Below are 25,809 nucleotides of genomic sequence, written 5' to 3'. Positions count from 1 at the left end.
TTTTCAAATAATAAAAAAAATGTAGTCTTTTTTTTTTTTTAATCCCAGAAAACGCTGTTAGTGTTTCACTAAATACGAACATCATTTAGTTTTTAGAGTCAAAATTTGACACCAGTTGATTTCAAAATAAACCTTTACCAATGTCAGATCACCATATCCTGATACAGAGGCTAAGACCCTGCTTCTCTTCACATAGTTATAGGGTTAAAGGATGACATTGTGTCTCCCTACAGCCACCACTGGAAGGAGCATAGGAGCGGATACTAATTTACTATTCAGCTGTATGAAACGTGTATAAATCTGTATAACAGTGACCTCCCCCTAGTGGCCGCTGTCTAAATCTGCATGCAGTGAGCTGCAACTAGTAGTGGCTGTATATATATGTATGTACTGAGCTCCCCCTATTGGTAGCTGCATAAATCTGTATACCGTGAGCTCCCCCTAGCGGTGGCTATATAAATCTATATACAGAGAGCGCCCCCTAGCGTTGGCTGTGTAAATCTGTATACAGCGAACTACCCTTAGCGGTGGCTGTGTAAATCTGTATATCGTGAGCTCCCTCTAGTGGCGACTGTATAAATCTGTATACAGTGAGCGCCTCCTTGCAGTATAAAGCTGTCTGCAGAGAGCTCCCTCTAGTGGTGGTTACAGGTTGCCAACACAGAAATAATTCTTATTTAGAGCCTGAAAACTTAAAGGAAAAAAAAAAAAAGGCCTGGTTCTATGGTACGGATAACAGTATAAAAAAACAGCACTGTTCACCCTGCAATCATCTCACCTCCCGAGTTTGCGGTTCCCGGCATCTTTGATCTGGATCTGAATGACCGCATGTGATCGAGAAGAGTCAGAATTCACCCCGGTGGCACCGGTGCTGCGCTCTCTGCTGCCCTTCAGGATCACCTTAGAGATGAATGAAAGCGAGTTACTTTTCCTTACTTTGCTGTACTTATCGGCAGTGCTGGATAATCTTGTGGATTTATTACCTCTAGGAGGAAATCAACACTAATAACTTGAATATCTCGCAGACCCACGACCTGCACAATGTGCTTCCCGTCTTCTCTGGCGTAGAGTCTGAGGGAAGACAGTGCAAGACTTCATTAGATCAGAGACTAAATACCAGGGGACCTGCAATAATAGCGGGGTGCACCGCAGACATCGGGGTACGATGGATGACTTATCCATCCCCGCCACAGAAAATTATCCTATACAAATCCGCAGCAAGCGACTCATTTAATTCCTATAACCTGACGCTTGGCGCGAGAGAGAATATTATACATCAGATGCAGGGATCAGTGTCCCATCTATAGGGTCATAATGATGGACGCAGTGTGACATTACAGAGCAGCCACCTCAGCTCACACCAACCTTTTCCTTCCATTTAATAAGTCATACAGCTGACCGCAGTAGATCTCATAAAAGCTGATCCACACTGAGTGGTCTTTTCTCTGATGATTCGTCTCCAGCTCCTGGAAGATGTCTTTGGCGGCTAATGCGTACAGTCCAGGGTTTTTCGGTGTGCCAATCATGGTGTATGTTTTACCAGCTCCTGTCTGACCATAAGCAAAACATGTAGCATTTCCCCTGGAAATTAATAAGAAAGATATACTCATATGACTGCTGGAATAAAACCAATAGAGGGGATGAGGGGGCATTTGGAAATTGTACAAGGAATTATTGTATTTTTTGGACTATAAGATGCACTTTTTAGCAAGAAAAAAAATCTTGTTAAAAGGTGTGTGCGTCTTATAAGCCTTGAGGCAGCTTCCTGTGATGGAGGAGAATGCCGACACCGCAAGCTTCCCGATCACAGTGAGAGCTGCTTTCTCTCCTGCCCTACACTGATCTGTATGATCTATACAGGGCAGAAGAGGAAGCCACCGGGCTGAATGGAGGCTGAACACCCTGAACAGCTGAAGGAACTTCCACCCAACTAGATCCAGGATGTTTCAGGTTATGTGATCTGTCATATCCCTGGAAGGAACTGCAAGATGTGGTAATTTATAGTATGTGTGTTTGTCTGCAAATGTGCATGTAGCAGAGCAGTACGCGTGCCTGCAAATGTGCATGTAGCAGAGCAGTATGCGCGCCTGCAAATGTGCATGTAGCAGAGCAGTACGCGCGCCTGCAAATGTGCATGTAGCAGAGCAGTACGCCGCCTGCAAATGTGCATGTAGCAGAGCAGTACGCGCGCCTGCAAATGTGCATGTAGCAGAGCAGTACGCGCGCCTGCAAATGTGCATGTAGCAGAGCAGTACGCGCGCCTGCAAATGTGCATGTAGCAGAGCAGTACGCGCGCCTGCAAATGTGCATGTAGCAGAGCTGTGTGCATATAATACACACAGCAGAGAAACACTAAACAATACATCTATTACAGCTCTCTTCTACCACTGCATTAAAATTAGTGAGAATGACACTTTCCCACTTTACACCAGAAGGGAAGTTTTAAATAGTAGGAACATTTTTTTCCTATTCTCTGTTGTCTAAACCTGGGTGCGTCTTAAAATGCAAAAAATATGGCAGCTTTTTTCTTTACCTCATTTACTGGGTTGACAGGCGTCCTCTCCCATCATGTGTGGAGAGAAGCAGCTGATGGTCCGGTTACTCATGTGATTATTGTACAGGCGTAAGATTGTCACCAAAGAGATGAGTGCACGACACTTAATGAGGACAGAGGACTCGGATCTCGGACCCCTCCAGTGTGCGGTTGCGTCTCTCCTTGCCCAGCATGAGATCACGCAGACAATCCCTCTAACTCTGCCCTTCTACAACCTGACACGGATTTTTTATTTTTAAACCCCAACATACATGTGACAAGGGAGACCAGCGAGACAAGCATATAAACACTCCACATTCATTCACACATACCGATATTCCCAAACCACAAAATAAAATAAGAACAGATAATGTGACAAGTGTAGATGTGATGGATGAACAAATAGAAAGGAACAAAAAATTACCAATATGAAACAATGTCCGCCTACCTGTTAAACACATGCTGGATCAGAGGATGCGCCGTCTTCATGTACACGTCCTGATTGCTGAACGTCTCGCTAAACACTTCGTCGAAATAAAATATGTGCTGAAAAGGGAAATGTGAACCCCAAAATATAGCGAAGGAGTCAAAAAAGGCAAGTGTGGCTTTTACTATGGCATAACATGGTGCTGATACAACTGCAAGGTCTACCGGTCCCAGAACAGTGCCCTTCCCCATGGGGAGCAATATGTGGATGGTACTTCGGCACTGCTATGATAAAGGTAGGTGTATATTATGCAGAAAACTCATCACAGGATACTGATTTACAGGAACAGCGGAGCTCACGGCACAATGACATTTCTGTAACTGCCAATCACTATCATTACAGTTATAGAAACATTAGCACCACCCACTTGGCTGTTTTCATAATCTGGCACAGCTATGGCCGCTATGCAGAGTCAGGTATACCATGAATGGCTCAGACGGAAATAACCCTCTAAAGACAATCTGTCGCCAGGTTTTTGCTACCCCATCCGAGAGCAGCATGATATAGGGGCAGAGGCCCTGATTCCAGCGATGTATCACTTACTGGGCTACTTGCTGCAATTTTGATAAAAATCAATGTTTTATCTGCTACAGTTCTCTGAATGCTGAGCTCTGTATAACCTGCCCACATCCCTGATTGGCAGCTTTCTGCCTATGTACAGTGTACATAGAAATCTGCCAATCAGTGGTGAGGGTGAAGTTAAACAGAGCTCATGAATATGGAGGACTACTTGGCAACAGGTTTACTAGCCCTGTAGTGATAATCTCCTGCTGATAAAACTGTGATTTTATAACAACTATAGTAAGCAGCCCAGTAAGTGACACATCACTGGAATCAGGGTCTCTGTCTCTACATTGTGCTGCTCTCATATGGGTCAGAAAAAAATACTGGTGACAGATTCCCTTTAAAGGTACTGCCCAATATACTGATGTTGATAACAGACAGCCCTACTGATTATCTGCTCATACCTGCAGAATATATTCCTTCAGGTTAACGGCCTCTTTCCTCTCGTAGATCGCAATGGTCTCCTTGTCTTCTGCCGTCACCACGCTCACTTCCCCGCGTCTTTCTTCCCTCAAGCCCAGCGGACGTTTGCGGACGCACACTCGGATTTTATCGCTGTCGGTCCAGGGTCCCTCCTTGGTAGGCCTGTCAAAAAAAAAAGTAAAGTGTAATTAAAAGGGTTTTTCTACCCAAAGAAAGCAACATCAGCCTTCTCCCTGACACTGTAATCCAGAAGAGACGGGGGCTGCGGCTGTGCCAGGAAGAAAATGAGCAACGTTACATTTTAAATCCCCCAATAATGAGGCAACTATTATTTCCAAAGATTATCGATGGGCTAAACACTGCAAATTTTTTGTTGATCCTTTGTGGTCCGGGTCCCGAGACCCCCACCGACAGCTCAACACACAAGAGCCTGGGCCCAGTAGTAAGTCCATAACTCACAGGCTCCCGGCGTGGCGGAGAGATCCATATATCCAACCCGCTGTGCGCTCCTGCGGCAGCGCTGTGTCGAGTGATCGCTGGGGTATCAGGACCCGCATCTCCATTGATCGGAGCTCTTTGCAATCCCGATATTAGAAATCTTTGTAACGATGCACTAAGTGGTTGAATGCAGTGGTATATATAGTATACATTTCTATTTACTGCAACAGATTTGCACCACATATCATCCTATCAAACTTAACAGTCATTCTAAAAAAGGTGAACAAAGTTTTTTGCAAAAGGCTCATAGTACTAAACTACAAGATAAAATCCCCAGGCAGCATCTTCCTTACCGTACGCAGGTCTGTGGCACTCCATAGTTGTACCCGGACACATGCACCACTCTATGTACAATGGGGCCCTCAAGGTCTCTGGAGCCCGCTGCTGCACCCCCCAGAACTTTCAGACATGTCTCCTCAGCTGAAGAGCTGGGACTCTCCTCTCCCTTCGTCGTGAAGATTTTCTGGTCAGCAGGTGGCGCCGTTTCACACACTTCAGAAACGTGTTTCATGGGATGAGAAAGGACCTTGCTTCTGTCTGTATCGAGGGAGATGTCGAATTGCAGCTGTCTCCGGGTGGCAGATCTGTTATTGGGGGGCTGGAGGTAGACGCAGCCTGGCTGCAGTGGAGGGGTCCGGCTATCATTGCTGTCTTCAGCTGCCACGCTCTGTATGATTTTAATCAGCTGGAAGAGGCGTTTGCGGTCCTCCATCCTGTGAACGCCCAGCTTGGAGTAATCCCTCATCGTCACCTGTGCCAACTCCTCAATCTTCTGAAGTCCAATGGAGACGAACTTGGGATAATACTGCTCCAGATCAGCCTCACAGAGGCACTCCAGGAGGCAGGAGGCCATCTTCAGGAGCGCCGCTCACTGCTCTGAATGGAGGAGATCAATCACAAAGTACAATTTACTATGAAATCCAGCAATTAGGTTGTGTAATGTTCAGATGAGCTACATTTTAAGAAGTTAATCACATCACACTAAGAACAGCGTCATCCTGAGAAGACCGACCGCTAACGAAACCAGATTTTCAAGTACAGAGATCAACAAAGGAAAAGATATTACATTATTTATCCTGTACTGATCCTCAGTTACATCTACTCCAGAGCTGCACTCACTATTCTGCTGGTGGAGTCACTGTGTACATACATTACATTACTGATCCTGTACTGATCCTGAGTTACATCCTGTATTATACTCCAGAGCAGCACTCACTATTCTGCTGGTGCAGTCACTGTGTACATACATTACATTACTGATCCTGAGTTACATCCTGTATTATACTCCAGAGCTGCACTCACTATTCTGCTGGTGGAGTCACTGTGTACATACATTACATTACTGATCCTGTACTGATCCTGAGTTACATCCTGTATTATACTCCAGAGCAGCACTCACTATTCTGCTGGTGCAGTCCCTGTGTACATACATTACATTACTGATCCTGAGTTACATCCTGTATTATACTCCAGAGCTGCACTCACTATTCTGCTGGTGCAGTCACTGTGTACATACATTACATTACTTATCCTGTACTGATCCTGAGTTACATCCTGTATTATACTCCAGAGCTGCACTCACTATTCTGCTGGTGGAGTTACTGTGTACATACATTACATTACTGATCCTGTACGGATCCTGAGTTACATCCTGTATTATACTCCAGAGCTGCACTCACTATTCTGCTGGTGCAGTCACTGTGTACATACATAACATTACTGATCCTGAGTTAAATCCTGTATTATACTCCAGAGCTTCACTCACTATTCTGCTGGTGCAGTCATTGTGTACATACATTATATTACTGATCCTGTACTGATCCTGAGTTACATCCTGTATTATACTCCAGAGCTGCACTCACTATTCTGCTGGTGCAGTCACTGTGTACATACATTACATTACTTATCCTGTACTGATCCTGAGTTACATCCTGTATTATACTCCAGAGCTGCACTCACTATTCTGCTGGTGCAGTCACTGTGTACATACATACATTACTTATCCTGTACTGATCCTGAGTTACATCCTGTATTATACTCCAGAGCTGCACTCGCTATGCTGCTGGTAGAATCACCGTTTATATTAGCTGTGAGCAATTAATTTCCACACAGGCCATATGAGATGTAGGGACTGTTGTGGAGGGCTACAATAGGCTGAATTGAATTCTGCTCAATACTAATGTTCTTTCTAATGCAGTAATGATGTTTATTTGCCCCTGGTGTGAACACAGTTAGAGTAAGCCGTTTTGTAGCAGTTGATGAACTTATTTTAGCATACTGCAAACCATGCACATTTTCAGGATTGTTTTTGACTTGTGAAGGTTAAATAATTTGCAGCAGCCATGAACACTCAGATGCAGCTCACCCCCCACATACACAACGTATAACCACAGACCACGGTGCAAAATAGAAGCCGCACCACTCACAATTCAGCATGAAGTAGCCCGAAGATCCTTTCAGGTTTCCACGGCGGGAAGCGACAAGCATGTAATCTGACATTGTGGGTCCAGAAGTGCAAAGCATCAGAACATTGCTTGTGCACCTGACCAGCATCTAAGGATCAGGACTACGTATATTTTCCAGTCATTTGGCTACCCCTGTCTGCAGGCCAGGCAGGGTCACCCAAAGGAGTACAGGATGTAACTCAGGATCAGTAATGTATGTACACAGTGACTGCACCAGCAGAATAGTGAGTGCAGCTCTGGAGTATAATACAGGATGTAACTCAGGATCAGTAATGTATGTACACAGTGACTGCACCAGCAGAATAGTGAGTGTAGCTCTGGAGTATAATACAGGATGTAACTCAGGATCAGTAATGTATGTACACAGTGACTGCACCAGCAGAATAGTGAGTGCAGCTCTGGAGTATAATACAGGATGTAACTCAGGATCAGTAATGTATGTACACAGTGACTGTACCAGCAGAATAGTGAGTGCAGCTCTGGAGTATAATACAGGATGTAACTCAGGATCAGTAATGTAATGTATGTACACAGTGACTCCACCAGCAGAATAGTGAGTGCAGCTCTGGAGTATAATACAGGATGTAACTCAGGATCAGTAATGTAATGTATGTACACAGTGACTCCACCAGCAGAATAGTGAGTGCAGCTCTGGAGTATAATACAGGATGTAACTCAGGATCAGTAATGTAATGTATGTACACAGTGACTGCACCAGCAGAATAGTGAGTGCAGCTCTGGAGTATAATACAGGATGTAACTCAGGATCAGTACAGGAGTAGTAATGTATATACCGTATACAGTGACTGCACAAGCAGCTGCTCCTGGCTACTGAAGGTCGAGACCCTGATCATACAAGAGGGGTGAGGGTGATTAGGGTAGTGTAAAAATACACCCTGACAAACTAAAAGAGCAGATCTCCCCGTGTAACATATCACACAGCATGACAGCTGTCACCCACACTCTGGCATCATCAATATTAATAGGGCAATTCTCTGGGCATTGAGAGGACATAAGTAACCCTGTCTTGTTTCAAGAAAGGAGTGTACAGACATTTAGTGACAGTAACAGTCAGTAGTAAGAGCAAACTTGTCAGCAGCACATAATATTCCAGATGAGATCTGTGCTAACACTGCAGCGATGGAGCAGAGACCACGTTATACTCCTGTGCAATGTAAAGGACTGAAGCCCTGCTGACTGACATGTCTATACAGTGAAGGACCATGACAGGCAATAAAGGGAACACCCACTGGATATAGGGCAGGGAAGCGCTGACACAGGTGTTAGGAAGCAAATGAAAGCAGGTTATGGATGTATTCACTGGTCAGCGATAGAGGAGATGAAAGGGAAGATGTCCCAGCGCTGCCCAGTCCTGTAACACACCCATCTCCTCCTCAGGGATGTCAGGGTATCAGGCTGCGGGCGCGGGTACCACATCCTGCACACAGGGCAGCATGCACTCCTCACCATACACAACTATCCCAATGTTCCTATAATAACTTGCTAATCCGGGCAGATCACAGCTGATATGGGGGACAGCTGTCTCCTGGCAGCAACTGTCCGAGCCCAGCCCACGGCTCCGCAGGACGAGCACGGGCACAAAGGGGCTTAATGAAAAAAGTATGATAAGCATCCAGTATTGGATCTCATAGCATGGAGTCAGGCAGAAGCCCCCCGGGGGCGCAGTGATCCGGCCTGGCATCTTGGTATCAGATCCACTTTATAGCGCTTCATAGTTTGGATTCAGCAACTTAGCAAATCCTAAAATCTCTGCAGTTTTGCAAACCTGAAATGTCTTTTATTGAAGACACTATCCAAATCTGCAGCAGAAAGTGCAAAAAAAATGCTCTGGCTTTTCCGGGCATCTTTTTAGCTTTCCCACTGATTTGTGCTGTAAGTAATCTAAAAACTGCTTCAAAACACCTGGTTTTTGGCAGAGTTTTGTAAGAACATGTGGTTTTTGATCCTTGTTTAATTATAATATGGGGTGCAGCAATATGGTGTTTTTTTTTTTTTTTTAAGCCTTTCTGTTGGAAAAACCCCACAAAGCATAAAAAATGCAACAAGAACGCATGTTTGGCCACAATTTACACATGGAAAAAAAATGTGTACAGATTTCAAGCAGATTTTGTCATGTAATCGGAGGAAGAGTCCGGGTAAAAAAAAACCTGTGTGAACCTACTTTAAAGCCCCTTTTATGGAAAACTAAATTGTTGGTGTTTTTTTCTTTACTAAGAACACGCTGTTATTTGTATCTAGATTTTGGCACAGAATCTGCATAAAAAAATACAAGTGGACAAAGACTAGGGGCTGGAGATCCACCTGCTGGGCAGAGAACAGCCTCACTGAATGCACGCAGATGGGAGCGCAGCCGAAGTCACCTTGGTCATTAAGGCATGTAAAGTGCAATGGACGGAGGCTTAAAGCACGAGCAGTCCACCAGCCCTTCATTATTCCTATGCACGAGGCACAAGTCATACGAGTGTCAGTTACATGGGAAATCTGACAGAAGCAAGAAAATCACATTAGGAAGGGCCATGAGCTGGGTTTCTGCTGATGCCCCATTGGTGCCGCTCAGCCTTGTAAAGCCATTATTGGACCACTCACTGCTGATCATCACAGGATAATTCGATGACGGATAACGACAAGGAAGACACTGGTCTGTGAGTAAGGACATCGTCACACACGGCACTACAACTCCTACACATTAATGTGTGGGCACGCCGGCTTTGATGCTAGTATTAAACTTCATTGCGCTTAGGATATTAGCATCCGGCTCCCACATTATAGAAGGACTATTAGGTGGTGAGTACAACTATGGGGCCGCTGGGACTCTGCTGAACAAGAAGTATTTCTAGAGGAACCTCAGCAGTTAATGGTCCGGCTCTGTACAATCCTGTGCAGATACCAGGTCATGCCACCAATGACTACAGGCAGCAGGGACGTGTCCGGTCGTGGGGTATACAGCAGCTCTGTAGGATCCTATACACACAGACTCTACAGCACACAATATACCCCTCTGTACGACCCTACAGGGCATGTACAACAGTATACATGAGCCTACAATGCACATGGTCCTCAGCAGAAAATACAGCACAAGCAGCCGCTCAGTACAGGACCCCGTGGTATATACATGTAGAGAGCAGCATGTATACAGCCCTGTAGCACATGCACATCTATGGGGACCCCAGCACAGTGCCTCCTATGCCACCCCAGCAGTGCCTCCTTTGCCTCCTCTCTCCCACCCCAGCACAGTGCCTCCTACGCCTCCCCTCTGCCACCCCAGCACAGTGCCTCCCCTCTGCCACCCCAGCACAGTGCCTCCCCTCTGCCACCCCAGCACAGTGCCTCCCCTCTGCCACCCCAGCACAGTGCCTCCTATGCCTCCCCTCTGCCACCCCAGCACAGTGCCTCCTATGCCTCCCCTCTGCCACCCCAGCACAGTGCCTCCTATGCCTCCCCTCTGCCACCCCAGCACAGTGCCTCCTATGCCTCCCCTCTGCCACCCCAGCACAGTGCCTCCTATGCCTCCCCTCTGCCACCCCAGTGCCTATGCCTCCCCTCTGCCACCCCAGCACAGTGCCTCCTATGCCTCCCCTCTGCCACCCCAGCACAGTGCCTCCCCTCTGCCACCCCAGCACAGTGCCTCCTATGCCTCCCCTCTGCCACCCCAGCACAGTGCCTCCTATGCCTCCCCTCTGCCACCCCAGCACAGTGCCTCCTATGCCTCCCCTCTGCCACCCCAGCACAGTGCCTCCTATGCCTCCCCTCTGCCACCCCAGCACAGTGCCTCCTATGCCTCCCCTCTGCCACCCCAGTGCCTATGCCTCCCCTCTGCCACCCCAGCACAGTGCCTCCTATGCCTCCCCAGCACAGTGCCTCCTATGCCTCCCCTCTGCCACCCCAGCACAGTGCCTCCTATGCGTCCTCTCTCTCCCCCCAGCACAGTGCCTCCTATGCCTCCCCTCTGCCACCCCAGCACAGTGCCTCCTATGCCTCCCCTCTGCCACCCCAGTGCCTATGCCTCCCCTCTGCCACCCCAGCACAGTGCCTCCTATGCCTCCCCTCTGCCACCCCAGCACAGTGCCTCCTATGCCTCCCCTCTGCCACCCCAGCACAGTGCCTCCTATGCGTCCTCTCTCTCCCCCCAGCACAGTGCCTCCTATGCCTCCTCTCTCCCCCCCAGCACAGTGCCTCCTATGCCTCCCCTCTGCCACCCCAGCACAGTGCCTCCTATGCGTCCTCTCTCTCCCCCCAGCACAGTGCCTCCTATGCCTCCTCTCTCCCCCCCAGCACAGTGCCTCCTATGCGTCCTCTCTCTCCCCCCAGCACAGTGCCTCCTATGCATCCTCTCTCTCCCCCCAGCACAGTGCCTCCTATGCATCCTCTCTCTCCCCCCAGCACAGTGCCTCCTATGCATCCTCTCTCTCCCCCCAGCACAGTGCCTCCTATGCATCCTCTCTCTCCCCCCAGCACAGTGCCTCCTATGCGTCCTCTCTCTCCCCCCAGCACAGTGCCTCCTATGCCTCCTCTCTCCCCCCCAGCACAGTGCCTCCTATGCGTCCTCTCTCTCCCCCCAGCACAGTGCCTCCTATGCATCCTCTCTCTCCCCCCAGCACAGTGCCTCCTATGCATCCTCTCTCTCCCCCCAGCACAGTGCCTCCTATGCATCCTCTCTCTCCCCCCAGCACAGTGCCTCCTATGCATCCTCTCTCTCCCCCCAGCACAGTGCCTCCTATGCCTCCTCTCTCCCCCCCAGCACAGTGCCTCCTATGCCTCCTCTCTCCCCCCCAGCACAGTGCCTCCTATGCCTCCTCTCTCCCCCCCAGCACAGTGCCTCCTATGCGTCCTCTCTCCCCCCCAGCACAGTGCCTCCTATGCGTCCTCTCTCCCCCCCAGCACAGTGCCTCCTATGCGTCCTCTGTCTCCCCCCAGCACAGTGCCTCCTATGCGTCCTCTCTCCCCCCCAGCACAGTGCCTCCTATGCGTCCTCTGTCTCCCCCCAGCACAGTGCCTCCTATGCGTCCTCTCTCCCACCCCAGCACAGTGCCTCCTATGCGTCCTCTGTCTCCCCCCAGCACAGTGCCTCCTATGCGTCCTCTCTCCCCCCCAGCACAGTGCCTCCTATGCGTCCTCTGTCTCCCCCCAGCACAGTGCCTCCTATGCGTCCTCTCTCTCCCCCCAGCACAGTGCCTCCTATGCGTCCTCTCTCCCACCCCAGCACAGTGCCTCCTATGCGTCCTCTCTCTCCCCCCAGCACAGTGCCTCCTATGCCTCCTCTCTCTCCCCCCAGCACAGTGCCTCCTATGCATCCTCTCTCCACTATACTGCCCCTACATCGGCATGTGGAGCCCCCGTACCACACCGCCTTGCGCCCTGTTCTCACACAGACTCGTCCGTACGTTGCGGCTCTCACGCTGTCAGTGGACATCTCTCTGTACCTGTCCGGCCGCTCTGCACCGCACGTTCTAACTGTTCGCTCTTTTCCCCGCTCTACCACCAACCGTCAGTACTAGCACAGCTGTTTCCGTCTCCATGACAACGCCGCTGCAAGCCAGCCAATCCCTGCACTCTAGGGGCAGGGTACAGTGAAGTACACCCACGTGACAGTCGGAATTTCCGTCTGTAGACTATGGTAGCAGACCGGATACCACCGTTTCTGGCTTATATCTATTGGCGCTAACCCTTTCGGACCACAAACTGCGGAGCTGCATTACGTGATAATGCAACAAATTGTTTATCACTTGCCCACAAGAAAGATGGCCGGCCCAGTGCTGTGTCACGTGACACACGCGGCGTATTCCCTGCTGCGCTTGCGCGGTTCTGTTATTTCCTGGGTACGTATGGAAACCGGGGCAAGCTGTAATATTCTCAAAGAAAGAGCGCATCTCTCATCCAGGGCGGGTGGATTAATACTTGTAGGGAAAAAATCCTTTCTGAACCCACAACGATAGTAATAATAACTGTCAATAGCTGCTGCACAGATTCACTGCTGTAACTGCAAAGACTCCTTTTTATAGATCAATATTCTACTTTTTAAAAAGTTCTAACATTTTTTGCATAAATAGCCACGGGTCCCCCCCCCCCCCCCATAAATTGATTTTATGTACAATTTGAAATGTTTGTGCAAAATTTGCCTCGTTTTAAGCTAAATGTGCAACTATTTCATTAAAAAGTAAAAATTTGCATTAAAAAGACCAAAATAAACAGCTTTTTTGATGTTGCACAAAATTTTTGAACCATTTTGAAAAACTTGGATCAAGAAATATCAACAAAAGCCACAAGTGATAAATCAGGTTCAAAGTATAGAAGCATGATGTTACAATATATCCATACAGGCTATTTAAAGGGATTGTCCACTTTCTATATATAGTGTGTGATTGTATCTTTTACAGTAGGGGTGCGGGGGAGGGGTCTTTACATTGCTAAAAATTTATATAAAAGTGGAAATTTTGCAAATTTCATGGCTGGAGTCTTCAGACTGTGCGGTGCGTGGGTTCGTCTGACCTCCCTGAATAATCTGTATTGTTCTGCAGGGACCATGGCGCGGAGGGCCTGTGGTCTGATCATCTTCAGGAGAATCTATCTGGGTGACATCGAGTTTCTCCTCCTTCAGACGTCTTATGGGACACATCACTGGACCCCTCCCAAAGGTAAGAACATCAACCGAAAAAAGATCATGGGAAAGGAAGGTCCAATACTTATAGTGCTGGCTGAACTTAAAAAATAATAAAATGGCATGAGAATCACAACAGTTTCTGCACATATTAGACCAGTACATGCACCAAAAGCAGTTTTTCCTGTTGTAGAGGATGAGCGCAGCAAGACACTGTTCTGCAGGTGTTGTGTGAAGTGTCATGTATGCTTTGTAGTGACAATGTTCTGCTGTCTGCTATCGGAGAAGAGAAAGGTCAGACAATTTGTGGTTTGTTGGCCTAGAGGTAATCGGCACCACACACCATTGTCAGATGCTCGCTCCCCCATTTCACTGACTGAATACATGTTATTAGGGATTATGGGGTCGTTGGGTTGATGACTATGGGCGACCAATGATATCTCTTGTGGGTTTTTAAACTACGATACAGGGAAGATGGACGACCGAGATGTAGATGTCTTGTTTGCTGATTGTAAGAGGTTCCCATTTTGGGTAAAAAAAAATGTATATACCCTGCTAGGGAATCCTAACTACACGGGGTCTTCTAGTCAGGATCCTGTTCTCTAACCCAGAGTAAAGTGTGATTTTTAAAGAGTCTCTCTCTTTCATTCTCTTATCTCTCTCTTTCATTCCTTCTCATTCTTCCATTTCACTCATTCTTTCATTCTCTCTCATTTGCTTTCATATTCTTGTTCATTCTTTTTCTCTCATTCTTTCATTTTCTCTTTCATTCTCTTATTCTCTCATTCTTTCTTGCTTTCATTCTCTCTTTCATTCGTTGTAATTCATTCATTCTATCTTTTTCTTTTTTTTTCTTATTCATTCTATCTCATTCTCTTTCTCTCATTCTTTCTTTCATTCTCTTTCTGTCTCCCTCTTCCTCTCAATCTGTTTTTCTCCATCTCTTTCATTCTCTTTCTCTCTCTTCTCCTCTCTCTCTCTTCCTCTCTCTCTATCTCTTCCCCTTACCTTTCACTATCCCTCTTTCATTCTATTTTTCTCCCCCTCCATCACTCCCTTTTCTTTCCCTCTCTTACTTTCACCCTCTTTTTTTCTCCCCCTCTCTCTCTCCTTCCCTCTCCCTCTTTCTTTCTCTTTCACTTTTTCTTTCTCCTCTCTTTTTCTCACTCCCTCTCTTTAAATTTCTCTTTCATTATCTCTCTCCCTCTCGCTTTCTCCCTCCCTCTCTCTCTCTTTCTCTCCCTTTCTCCCTCCATCTATTTCTCTCCCTTTCTTTCTCCCTCTCTCTCTGGAGGCTGCAGACGTTGACCACTTGCTGCCCGGCTATGAGGCTTTCTGTTCCTTATTATGGATGAGGAGGAGGCAGAGATAAATAACGAATAACACAAACCAGGTTTTCCCCATTTATTTATCCCAGGCCATGTTGACCCCGGAGAAGATGACATGACGACGGCGTTGCGTGAGACAGAGGAGGAGGCCGGCCTGCAGCCCAGCCAGTTCCGTATTGTGGATGGATTCAGGAAGGAATTAAATTACAAGGTGAACAACGCGCCAAAGACGGTGGTGTACTGGCTCGGGGAGCTGAAGGACCAAAGCGCGTCGGTGAAGCTGTCGCATGAGCACCAGGATTTCCGCTGGCTGCGGCTGCAGGAGGCTTGTACCTTCGCCGGCTACCAGGATATGCAGGAAACACTGAATGAAGCCTATCAGTTCCTGCAGGGCCACAATAAACCCTGATGTTTAACCTGTGGCCTCATCATAAATTATGTTTCATATTTTTTGTTATCTTCAACCAATATAAATATAAAGATTCCCCTGTTCCTGGCCAGGCACATTTTTGGGTTTGTAGTACTTGCTCTTTTAACGGCTTTAAAAAATCTTCTTGTTCAGATAGTCAAATAATTTTTGCCCCTTTTTTCACGATACATGGGGCTTAATTTCTGTGTAATTTCTATATTCTTTTTTTTTTCTTTTTGGTGATAAACGTAAAGAAGAATAGGAAATATGTGTGTATTATTCACGTTCCTTTTTTTTCCACCACATACCTCGTAGGATAGCTAAAACCATTTTAAATTGTGCTCCCTTTTGTTAAATTATTTTTATGTATTGTACTTATATTTTTCAACTGGTCGGGGCTAGAAACAGTGATTTGGACTCTCAGTATCTTTTTTAGTTTTATACAGTACAGACCAAAAGTTTGGACACACCTTCTCATTTAAAGATTTTTCTGTATTTTCATGACTATGAAAATTGTACATTCACACTGAAGGCATCAAAACTATGAATTACCACATGTGGAATTATATACTTAACAAAAAAGTGTGAAACAACTGAAAATATGTCTTATATTCTAGGTTCTTCAAAGTAGCCACCTTTTGCTTTGATGACTGCATTGCACACTCTTGGCATTCTCTTGATGAGCTTCAAGAGGTAGTCACCAGAAATGGTTTTCACTTCACAGGTGTGCCCTGTCAGGTTTAATAAGTGGGATTTCTTGCCTTATAAATGGGGTTGGGACCATCAGTTGTGTTGTGCAGAAGTCAGGTGGATACACAGCTGATAGTCCTACTGAATAGACTGTTAGAATGTGTGTTATGGCAAGAAAAAAGCAGCTAAGTAAAGAAAAACGAGTGGCCATCATTACTTTAAGAAATTAAGGTCAGTCAGTCCGAAAAATTGGGAAGACTTTGAAAGTGTCCCCAAGTGCAGTTGCAAAAACCATCAATCGCTACAAAGAAACTGGCTCACATGAGGACCGCCCCAGGAAAGGAAGACCAAGAGTCACCTCTGCTTCTGAGGATAAGTTTATCCGAGTCACCAGCCTCAGAAATTGCAGGTTAACAGCAGCTCAGATTAGAGACCAGGTCAATGCCACACAGAGTTCCTGCAGCAGACACATCTCTTCAACAACTGTTAAGAGGAGACTTTGTGCAGCAGGCCTTCATGGTAAAATAGCTGCTAGGAAACCATTGCTAAGGACAGGCAACAAGCAGAAGGACTTGTTTGGGCTAATGACCACAAGGAATGGACATTAGACCAGTGGAAATCTGTGCTTTGGTCTGATGAGTCCAAATTTGAGATCTTTGGTTCCAACCACCGTGTCTTTGTGCGACACAGAAAAGGTGAACGGATGGACTCTACATGCCTGGTTCCCACCATGAAGCATGGAGGAGGAGGTGTGATGGTGTGGGGGTGCTTTGCTGGTGACACTGTTGGGGATTTATTCAAAATTGAAGGCATACTGAACCAGCATGACTACCACAGCATCTTGCAGCGGCATGCTATTCCATCCGGTTTGCGTTTAGTTGGACCATCATTTATTTTTCAACAGGACAATGACCCCAAACACACCTCCAGGCTGTGTAAGGGCTATTTGACCAAGAAGGAGAGTGATGGGGTGCTACGCCAGATGACCTGGCCTCGACAGTCACCAGACCTGAACCCAATCGAGATGGTTTGGGGTGAGCTGGACCGCAGAGTGAAGGCAAAAGGGCCAACAAGTGCTAAGCATCTCTGGGAACTCCTTCAAGATTGTTGGAAGACCATTTCCGGTGACTACCTCTTGAAGCTCATCAAGAGAATGCCAAGAGTGTGCAAAGCAGTCATCAAAGCAAAAGGTGGCTACTTTGAAGAACCTAGAATATAAGACATAATTTCAGTTGTTTCACACTTTTTTGTTAAGTATATAATTCCACATGTGTTAATTCATAGTTTTGATGCCTTCAGTGTGAATGTACAATTTTTATAGTCATGAAAATACAGAAAAATCTTTAAATTAGAAGGTGTGTCCAAACTTTTGGTCTGTACTGTATATCTTTTTTTTTTTCTGTTTTTTTTTTTTTTTATTTATTTTTTTAATTTATTACACACATTGTTCCCCCTATAAGAAAAAAACTGGCAACCATGCTGCAAAAAAGTGGCAAAAACCACAACAAAATAGCGGCAAAAACCATGAGTCCTTACAAAACCACATGAGGACTTTGTAGCCAACATAATCCACATAAAAAATCATAGCATTTTTTTTCAACATATCTAGACTGTCCCCGTATACCATGCATTCACTTCTTCGTATTCATTTCATGTGGCCACTGTCTTTTCGATGTGGGCACCAATTTTATCTATAAATTACATTGTAAGTTACTTAATATTTTCTTTTTTTTTTTTTTTATTTAATTCTTATGTCCTTGAAAATTCTGAATTCTTCCAGGAGATAATAAATGTGAGCAGGCGGATATTTCTCTCTTTCATGTCTTCTCCTGTCTGGACGTATGACTATACGCTGTTCTCAAATATCACATTTAAAATGGCAAAGCACCATCTGTTATCAGCGGATTGTTCCAGTTCTCCCAGTGAATGTGACCACCGAAGACACCCGATCTTCACACGCTTTGAAGAATATCTACAGAGTTAGAATTCTAATCCGGGCAGCCAGGCTCGTTCATCTGCTTGATATCTGAAATGAAAAGCTATGTGTATTTGCACACAGAATTTAGTTTGTGTCATTTTTTTCCTAAATGCAAAGCTGAGTATTTTATCTAAATGGTCTTCATTAAAAATGTACTACCATTTTGCAGCTGCAGAGTAGAGTGTCTGTATGTCCTTTAGTTTTGCGATCTGCAAAAATGTTACAAATTTGTTAGAACTCCTGCACCCGGTTCTGACAGCTCTCTCTGCTCTCTCCTTTCCTTCTCTCAGAGTTAGGCCATGTTCACACATTCAGTATTTGGTCAGTATTTTACATCAGTATTTGTAAGCCAAAACCAGGAGTGGAACAAGGAAAAGTATAATAGAAACACATCACCACTTCTGTATATATCACCCACTCCTGGTTTTGGCTTACAAATACTGATATAAAATACTGACCAAATACTGAACGTGGCCTTAGAGATAGCAGGAGGAAGTTGTACACAGATCTCCATAGTGTGGATTGGGGAGAAAGTATCTACAGTCTCAGGGAGGGAAGAGAAAGCAAGTTATAAAAAAGAAAGAAAGCACATGAAGTGGAAATAGCAGGATGAAAGCTGTACTGATACATGAGCTAATGAAGACATCAGCACCCTGGATACTCACAGACCTCACATGTAGCCTAAATTACTGGGAACGATACTACCACAAGAGAAAAATGTAAAACTTGGATCAAGGTGCAAACAGCACATGAGGTAGTCTGATATGAGTGACAGTGAAGACTGCAAAAATGTAGTGCAATTTTATTAAAGTAGTTGTCCAGATTTGGGATGGAAGTCTTCAGTCACTCTATGTGACTGTAAACTCATGAATCCTCATAGCATGCGCATTGCACACTGTCAGGACTCTCCGGTGCCAGTAGCAAGAGTGGTGCTGTCATGTGACTGCAGGTATGCGATTTGCATACTTACGGCCACATTCCAACTAGACGTGTGCGGCCTCGCTCAATACAAGTGAAGTGAGCAAAGCTGAGCATGTCTAGTTGGCATGTGACCGCATGTATGCAAATTACATAATTAGTGTCACGTGACCGCCTGCTCTCGCTGCCGGCATCGGACAATCCTCTAGCGTGCAGATAGTACAGTGAATAGAGCACTGCTGGTAAGAGGGTGTCTTGGAGGTCATATATGATCACCCGCGATCCTATCCTAAATTTTCGCCTGAATTCTAGCATAAAACCATTTGAAATGTCAAAAAATGTTGTGGCTTTTGTCAGTTTTACTCTACCTGTAGCCAACTCCACCAAGTTTTTGAAAAGTGGAAAAAACTTAATAGGAAGGCGGTGCGGCTGACAAATTTATCATCATTTACTCCGCAAAGATGGTGTAAATTATGATGAATTATGATTAATATTTGGCTTACAGCAGCCACTTCATGAATTTGGTGCATCTTATATCAGCGGACCCTTCATCAAGAATGAAGGTTATAATGTAGGCTTGGTAAAATTAGGGCTTAATTTTTTAAAACATTATAACAGTGATGGGCAGTACACACTGTATTTACTACAAAAAATCTGTAAAATTGTGACAAAAATCTGTGAAATCCGATAATCTGGCTGAATTATATGAGCAGAGATTTCTGAATCTTATTCAGTACAATATAACATCCAAACTGCATCTAATATATAAGGTGTCAATTTCTATGTCTTTCAGGATTGAGGGAAAGCCGTATGACGACTGTACAAGCTTTGCGTTATTAATGCATAGTTGGGTAATTACATAATATTTTTTGTTACTTATTAGCTTATTATTTATTAGCTGTCAATTCAAGGCCAACATTTTACTTACAAAAACTATGAAAAATAGATAAATGTTTAAAAATTTACAGTGGTCTAAGGGGTAAGGTTTCTCCTTGTGGAGAGTGACATGCCAGTGTAAGCAGACTTATAGGCCACTGGGAAGTTAAATATGCAAATTACCTCATCAGAGAGGAAGAGAGCTTGAACTCTGGTGCCACCTATTGGAAGTAGTAATAATAAAAGTCAATATCAACCCTTTAACGAGGCTTCTGACCAGGCCAACCAGCAAGAGGTTTCAAGTGGGTCCCTACCTTTCCAGAGTTTTAGTAGGTTGCCATAATATATAGGGAATGGCTTCCTTTTCCCTGGTCGGTGTACTTTGTAGTTGACCTCTCCCACTTTTTCCACTGCCCTATAGGACCCCTGCCACTTGGTAAGGAACTTGCTCTCTCCTGTGGGCACTAATACAAGTACCCGATCCCCGGGGTTAAATTGTCTCACTCAAGCCTACCGATTATACCCCCTGGATTTTTCCTCTTGAGCCTCGAGAAGGCGCTCTTTTACCTGTCCCTTCACTTTGTCCCCACGACATTATGCCCCTTACGGAAACCAACTATTGGATCTCATCTCCTAGGGAACTCCATCTACATTTTCCTTAGTACCTTTTACTGTTAAGTCTCTGAGTTGGACAGTCCCAAAGTTGTCCTGGGACTCCTCCAGGTCAGGGACATTGGCTTCAGGAGATGCTTCTTCATCCTCCTTTCTAGCCCGTACAGTAAAAAAGACTTCACCATTTGCATCATGTAATTTTGTTTCCATAGCCGACTTCTGGTGGCATCCCGGACTACTGGGTGCTACAGCTTTAGCCCATAAGTCCCAGAACAACAGAAAGTCACATCCGATAACAATACGCAATAAGTCTTTGACCACTCCTACTTTGTGGGACACGGAACCACCATCTGTGCACATGTCGACTTGGGCCATGGGATAGTTCTTGGTATCTCTATGGATACAGCTTACCCTCACCCCCTTCTCAGGATCTAGCACATATAGAAATGTAGCCCTCACCAAGGTCACCAAACTCCCTAAGTCCAGTCATCCGGCATACCTGAGGTCCATCGGCAGGGTGAGGAACAGCACTGCAGGCTGGGTAGGTGAAGTAGGAGTAGCGCTAGCCTACACTGCAGTCCGTCGGCTCTGAAGTCAATGGACAAGCGGCTGATATATGACCCGACACCTCCGACAGATAATAGTACAAGATGTAACCTTTGAACCCAACTCTGACTCCTCCTGGGTTTTTGTGTGCCCCTCAGACGAGGCCTTGGGCCCCTTTTTTTGGGTCTTACAGAAATATGACCTTAGACTCCCTTAATTTCTCCATGGCCAAGTATTGTTCCACCAGGCGTACTAGGTTATCTGCGTTCTGAGGATCTCCTTGGGCAATCCATCTTTGCACTGATTTCGGTAGTGAGTCGATAAGTCGGTCCACTACCATTTTTTGCACCATCAGTGCTGGAGAGCAAGTCTCAGACTGCAGCCATTTTTCCATCAGGTGTAACAGGTCCATCATCTGGAACCGTTGGTCCCTTTGGAAGCGCCAGAGGTACACCCGTTGTGTCCGGACTGCCAACATGCAGACATGCCATAATCTCCACCTTCAGCTTGTCATACTCCTTGGCAGCCTGCAGGTAAGGCCGTAGTTTGCTTTCTGCGGTTCCCCTGTAAGGTGTGGAGGTAGGACCTCTGCCCATTCCTCTGGGGGCAGTTTTTCTCTGTCTGCCACCCTCTCAAGTACAGTCAGGAAACCCTCAACATCATCCTCCAGAGTCATCTTCTGTAAGGCCTCCAGTACCATTGGTCTCACACGGCCTCCACTTTGACTAGTGGGAGGTGTTGTCTCCCAGGTCCAGGCAGTTTCCGCTAGGAGAGCCATCTGCTGCTGCTGAACTAGCTGTAACTGCTGCTGAAACTGCTGCTGCAGAAGCTCACTGCAGAAGCTCACTGCAGAAGCTGCTGCTTAAACTCTTGCAGCTGTTGATACTGCTGGATCTATTAGTATACCTAAGTCTTTTTCACATGTACTGTTGCTTAGCTCTATTCCTCCCATTCTGTATATGCTTTTTTCATTTTTATTGCCCAGATGTAGTACTTTGCATTTTTCCCTGTTAAAAACCATTCTGTTGGTTGCTGCCCACTGCTCCAGTTTATTTAGGTCTTTTTGAATCCTCTCTCTCTCTTCTCTAGTATTAGCTATCCCTCCTAGCTTTGTGTCATACATTGTTGTTACTTGATTGAATTATATCAAACATATTTATTATTTGTGAAGATGGAAATCTAATGATCATACAACCTTAGGAAGATCTAATGGAGATATAGAATGATGTTTACTCCAATGACTGAGGATGTGATGAGGGTCATATATAGAATGGGAGGAATAGAGCTAAGCAACAGTACATGTGAAAAAGACTTAGGTATACTAATAGATCATAGACTGAACATGAGTCAACAGTGTGATGCAGCAGCAAAAAAGGCAAATACAATTCTGGGATGTATTAACAGAAGCATACAGTCTAGATCACGTGAAGTCATTATCAGTCTTTACTCCTCTTTGGTCAGACCTCATCTGGAATACTGTGTACAGTTTTGGGCACCACATTTTAAAAAAGACATTGATAAACTGGAGCAAGTTCAGAGAAGAGCGACCAGAATGGTGACTGGTCTGCAAACCATGTCCTATGAGGAACGGTTACAGGATTTGGGAATGTTTAGCTTGCAAAAAAGAAGACTGAGAGGAGACTTAATAGCTGTCTACAAATATGTCAAGGGCTGTCACATTGTAGAAGGATCATCTTTATTCTCATTTGCACAAGGAAAGACTAGAAGCAATGGGATGAAACTAAATGGGAGGAGACACAGATTAGATATTAGAAAAAACTTTTTGACAGTTAGGGTGATTAATGAGTGGAACAGGCTGCCACGAGAGGTGGTGAGTTCCCCTTCAATGGACGTCTTCAAACAGAGGCTGGACAGACATCTGTCTGAGATGATTTAGTGAATCCTGCTTTGAGCAGGGGGTTGGACCAGATGACCCAGGAGGTCCCTTCCAACTCTACCATTCTATGATTCTATGATTCTATATATTGCTTTGGAAATGTAATGGTCATTTGGAAGATCTAGAAGAGCCACTCCAAGTAACTAAGACAGGTGGGCGGTCACATATTAGTGAATTTTTGAAGCAAAAACTGAGCAGAATCTCAATACTTCTGAGAAGATTTGAGGGTTGAAGGAGGATTTGGAGAGTTTCTGCTCAGTTTCTGTTCCTAAAACTCCTTGAAAAACATCAATTCTTCAGGCTTCAATAACTGAAAAAGGGAGAATACTCATTTATTAGTTGGAAAGATAAAAAGTAATGGTCATCCAACCGACTGAAGGTCTATAATAAGCAGATTGTTGTTACTTCAACAACAGTACAATGCACTGTGGGCACAACTATTAGGTAATTTGTATTTTTGATGACTAATTTTATTAATGAACAACTCCAGTGCTGTTGGTCAATCCAAAGGGTTAGTAAACCTGAAACTTGAATATTTAAGAAAGTAAAAGTGAAGTTTTGTCTTTCTTAGAGAATATCTACTTGTACAGAATTATTGTGCAATTAAATAAAAAAAATGTAAATTTTCCATCTCAATTGTTTATTTTTTTATTTTTTAAAGTGAGAATAGTAACCACACAGCTCAATATGTACAAAGTACATTTCTGAAATTTAAAAAAAAAAATCTCAGTGACAATATATCCACCTTTCTGTTCAATGACAGTCATAATTCTTCCACCCATCGAGTCTATCAGATACTTAATCTGTTGACGATTTTTTAGGCAGCATCAACCACAGTCCCAGACACTGATCAGAGAGGCGACTGATTTCCTTCACAGTAAATCTCTCATATAAGAGGTTCTCCATAGGCTTTAGGTGAGGTGAGGAAGGGGCCATGTCATTATTGTTTAATGTTTAAGGCCTTTACTGGCACCGAGCAGTGGAGACTTCGATGCTGCGATGGAGCATTATCCTGCAGAAAAATCATGGTTTTCTTGAAAGATGCAGACTTTTTCCTGCACCACTGCTGGAAGAAAGGGTCTTCTAAAATTGTAAGTAGGTTTGGGAGTTGATTTTAATTCCATCTTCAACCCGAAAACTAGCTCATCTTTAATAATACCAACCCATAGCATTACCCCACCTCCACCTTGCTGGCTTCTAAGTATAAGTGGAGGTCTGTGCCGGTTACTGATCCAGCCATGGGCCCATCCATCTGGTCCGTCAAGAGTCACTGTTATCTCAACAGTCCATAAAACCTTTGAGCAATCCGTCTTCAGATATTTCTTGGCCCAATCCTGACGTTTCCCCTTCTGTGTCTTGTTTAGTGGTGGTGAGTAGTGATGAGCGAGCATGCTCATTACTCGAGATTTACGAGCATGTTCATTACTCGAGACTTAAGAGCATGCTCGGGTGTTTTCCGAGTATCTTCAGCGTTCTCGAGTGTTATGTTTTAATCACTCAGTGCTCATGATTTGTGACTGACAACTTTAATACATGTGAGGAATGCTTGTTTCTTAGGCATTCCTCACATGTATTAAAGCTGTCAAACAGTCACAAATCATGAGCATTGAGTGACTAAAACAAAACACCCGAGCACGCTGAAGATACTCCACGAGCACCCGAGCATGCTCGCCAAAAGGGCTAACAGAACATACTCGCTCATCACTAGTGGTTTCAACCTTAATTACATCGGCCCTGTCTCTGGGCAACTTGTACTTCTGTGCCTTGTTCTGTGGTGGTCGGTGTCAGCCTTCCTTACCTCGGCCGTGTCTCTGAGCACTGAACACCTTGTACTTCTGTGTCTTGCTCAGTGGTGGTCGGGCTCAGCTTCCTTACCTCAGACATGTCTCTGAGCACTGAACACTTTGTACTTCTGTGTCTTGCTCAGTGGTGGTCGGGCTCAGCTTCCTTACCTCAGACATGTCTCTGAGCACTGAACACTTTGTACTTCTGTGTCTTGCTCAGTGGTGGTCGGCTCAGCCTCCTCACCTCGGCCGTGTCTCTGAGCACTGAACACCTTGTACTTCTGTGTCTTGCTCAGTGGTGGTCGGCTCAGCCTCCTCACCTTGGTCATGTCTATGAGCACTGAACACCTTGTACTTCTGTGTCTTGCTCAGTGGTGGTCGGGCTCAGCCTCCTCACCTCGGCTGTGTCTCTGAGCACTGAACACCTTGTACTTCTGTGTCTTGCTCAGTGGTAGTCGGGGTCAGCCTCCTCACCTTGGCCATGTCTCTGAGCACTGAACACCTTGTACTTCTGTGTCTTGCTCAGTGGTAGTCGGGCTCAGCCTCCCTCACCTTGGACGTGTCTCTGAGCACTGAACACTTTGTACGTCTGTGTCTTGCTCAGTGGTGGTCGGGCTTAGCCTCCTCACCTCGGCCGTGTCTCTGAGCACTGAACACCTTGTACTTCTGTGTCTTGCTCAGTGGTGGTCGGGCTCAGCCTCCTCACCTCGGCTGTGTCTCTAAGCACTGAACACCTTGTACTTCTGTGTCTTGCTCAGTGGTAGTCGGGGTCAGCCTCCCTCACCTTGGACGTGTCTCTGAGCACTGAACACCTTGTATTTCTGTGTCTTGTTCAGTGGTGGTCGGGCTCAGACTCCTCACCTTGGCCGTGTCTCTGAGCACTGAACACCTTGTATTTCTGTGTCTTGTTCAGTGGTGGTCGGGCTCAGCCTCCCTCACCTTGGACGTGTCTCTGAGCACTGAACACCTTGTATTTCTGTGTCTTGCTCAGTGGTGGTCGGGCTCAGCCTCCTCACCTCGGCCGTGTCTCTGATCACTGAGCACCTTGTACTTCTGTGTCTTGCTCAGTGGTGGTCGGGCTCAGCCTCCTCACCTCGGCCGTGTCTCTGAGCATTGAACACCTTGTACTTCTGTGTCTTGCTCGGTGGGGGTCGGGCTCAGCCTCCTCACCTCGGCCGTGTCTCT

The 25,809-nt window shown here is 45.7% G+C and overlaps 2 protein-coding genes across 6 annotated transcripts in view; one reads left to right on the top strand and one right to left on the bottom strand.

The window, feature by feature from the left end:
* Positions 1-12,572, bottom strand: part of KIF24 (kinesin family member 24) — a 31,155-nt gene extending 18,583 nt beyond the window's left edge. Inside the window, exons 1-7 of the mRNA XM_073680395.1 lie at positions 12,412-12,572; positions 4,799-5,381; positions 3,989-4,169; positions 2,982-3,079; positions 1,366-1,581; positions 984-1,071; positions 779-900 (exon numbers count right to left, since the gene is read on the bottom strand). Coding sequence (XP_073536496.1) covers positions 779-900; positions 984-1,071; positions 1,366-1,581; positions 2,982-3,079; positions 3,989-4,169; positions 4,799-5,358 — 1,265 coding nt within the window. The 5' untranslated portion in view covers positions 5,359-5,381; positions 12,412-12,572. The remainder of the gene's footprint in view (positions 1-778; positions 901-983; positions 1,072-1,365; positions 1,582-2,981; positions 3,080-3,988; positions 4,170-4,798; positions 5,382-12,411) is intronic.
* A 101-nt stretch (positions 12,573-12,673) lies between these two features.
* NUDT2 (nudix hydrolase 2) lies at positions 12,674-15,589 on the top strand. Of its 5 annotated transcripts, none has more exons than XM_073680398.1 (3): positions 12,674-12,807; positions 13,507-13,623; positions 14,980-15,589. In XM_073680398.1, exons 2-3 carry the CDS (start codon positions 13,512-13,514, stop codon positions 15,321-15,323), a joined length of 456 nt encoding a protein of 151 aa, XP_073536499.1. In that variant the 5' UTR covers positions 12,674-12,807; positions 13,507-13,511; the 3' UTR covers positions 15,324-15,589. The 5 variants fall into 5 exon arrangements, with proteins under 5 accessions (XP_073536499.1, XP_073536502.1, XP_073536501.1 ...); XM_073680401.1 differs by having other exon boundaries at positions 12,683-12,807; positions 15,004-15,589; XM_073680400.1 differs by having other exon boundaries at positions 12,794-12,888; positions 15,004-15,589.
* Positions 15,590-25,809: the final 10,220 nt, after the last annotated feature.

The sequence above is a fragment of the Phyllobates terribilis genome, unplaced genomic scaffold, assembly GCF_046119375.1.
Source record: "Phyllobates terribilis strain yellow unplaced genomic scaffold, ASM4611937v1 Scaffold_1__5_contigs__length_1240528914, whole genome shotgun sequence".
Classification (NCBI taxonomy): Eukaryota; Metazoa; Chordata; class Amphibia; order Anura; family Dendrobatidae; genus Phyllobates; species Phyllobates terribilis.
The sequence above is the reverse complement of the archived record's forward strand: the minus strand, read 5'-3'. Positions and strand labels throughout refer to the sequence as shown.

Excerpts from the sequence above, each read along its gene's own strand:
- NUDT2 (XM_073680398.1), top strand. The coding sequence starts at position 13,512 with ATGGCGCGGAGGGCCTGTGGTCTGATCATCTTCAGGAGAATCTATCTG. Across the intron at positions 13,624-14,979 it reads TCACTGGACCCCTCCCAAAG|GTTTTCCCCATTTATTTATC; the intron begins GTAAGAACATCA and ends AACACAAACCAG.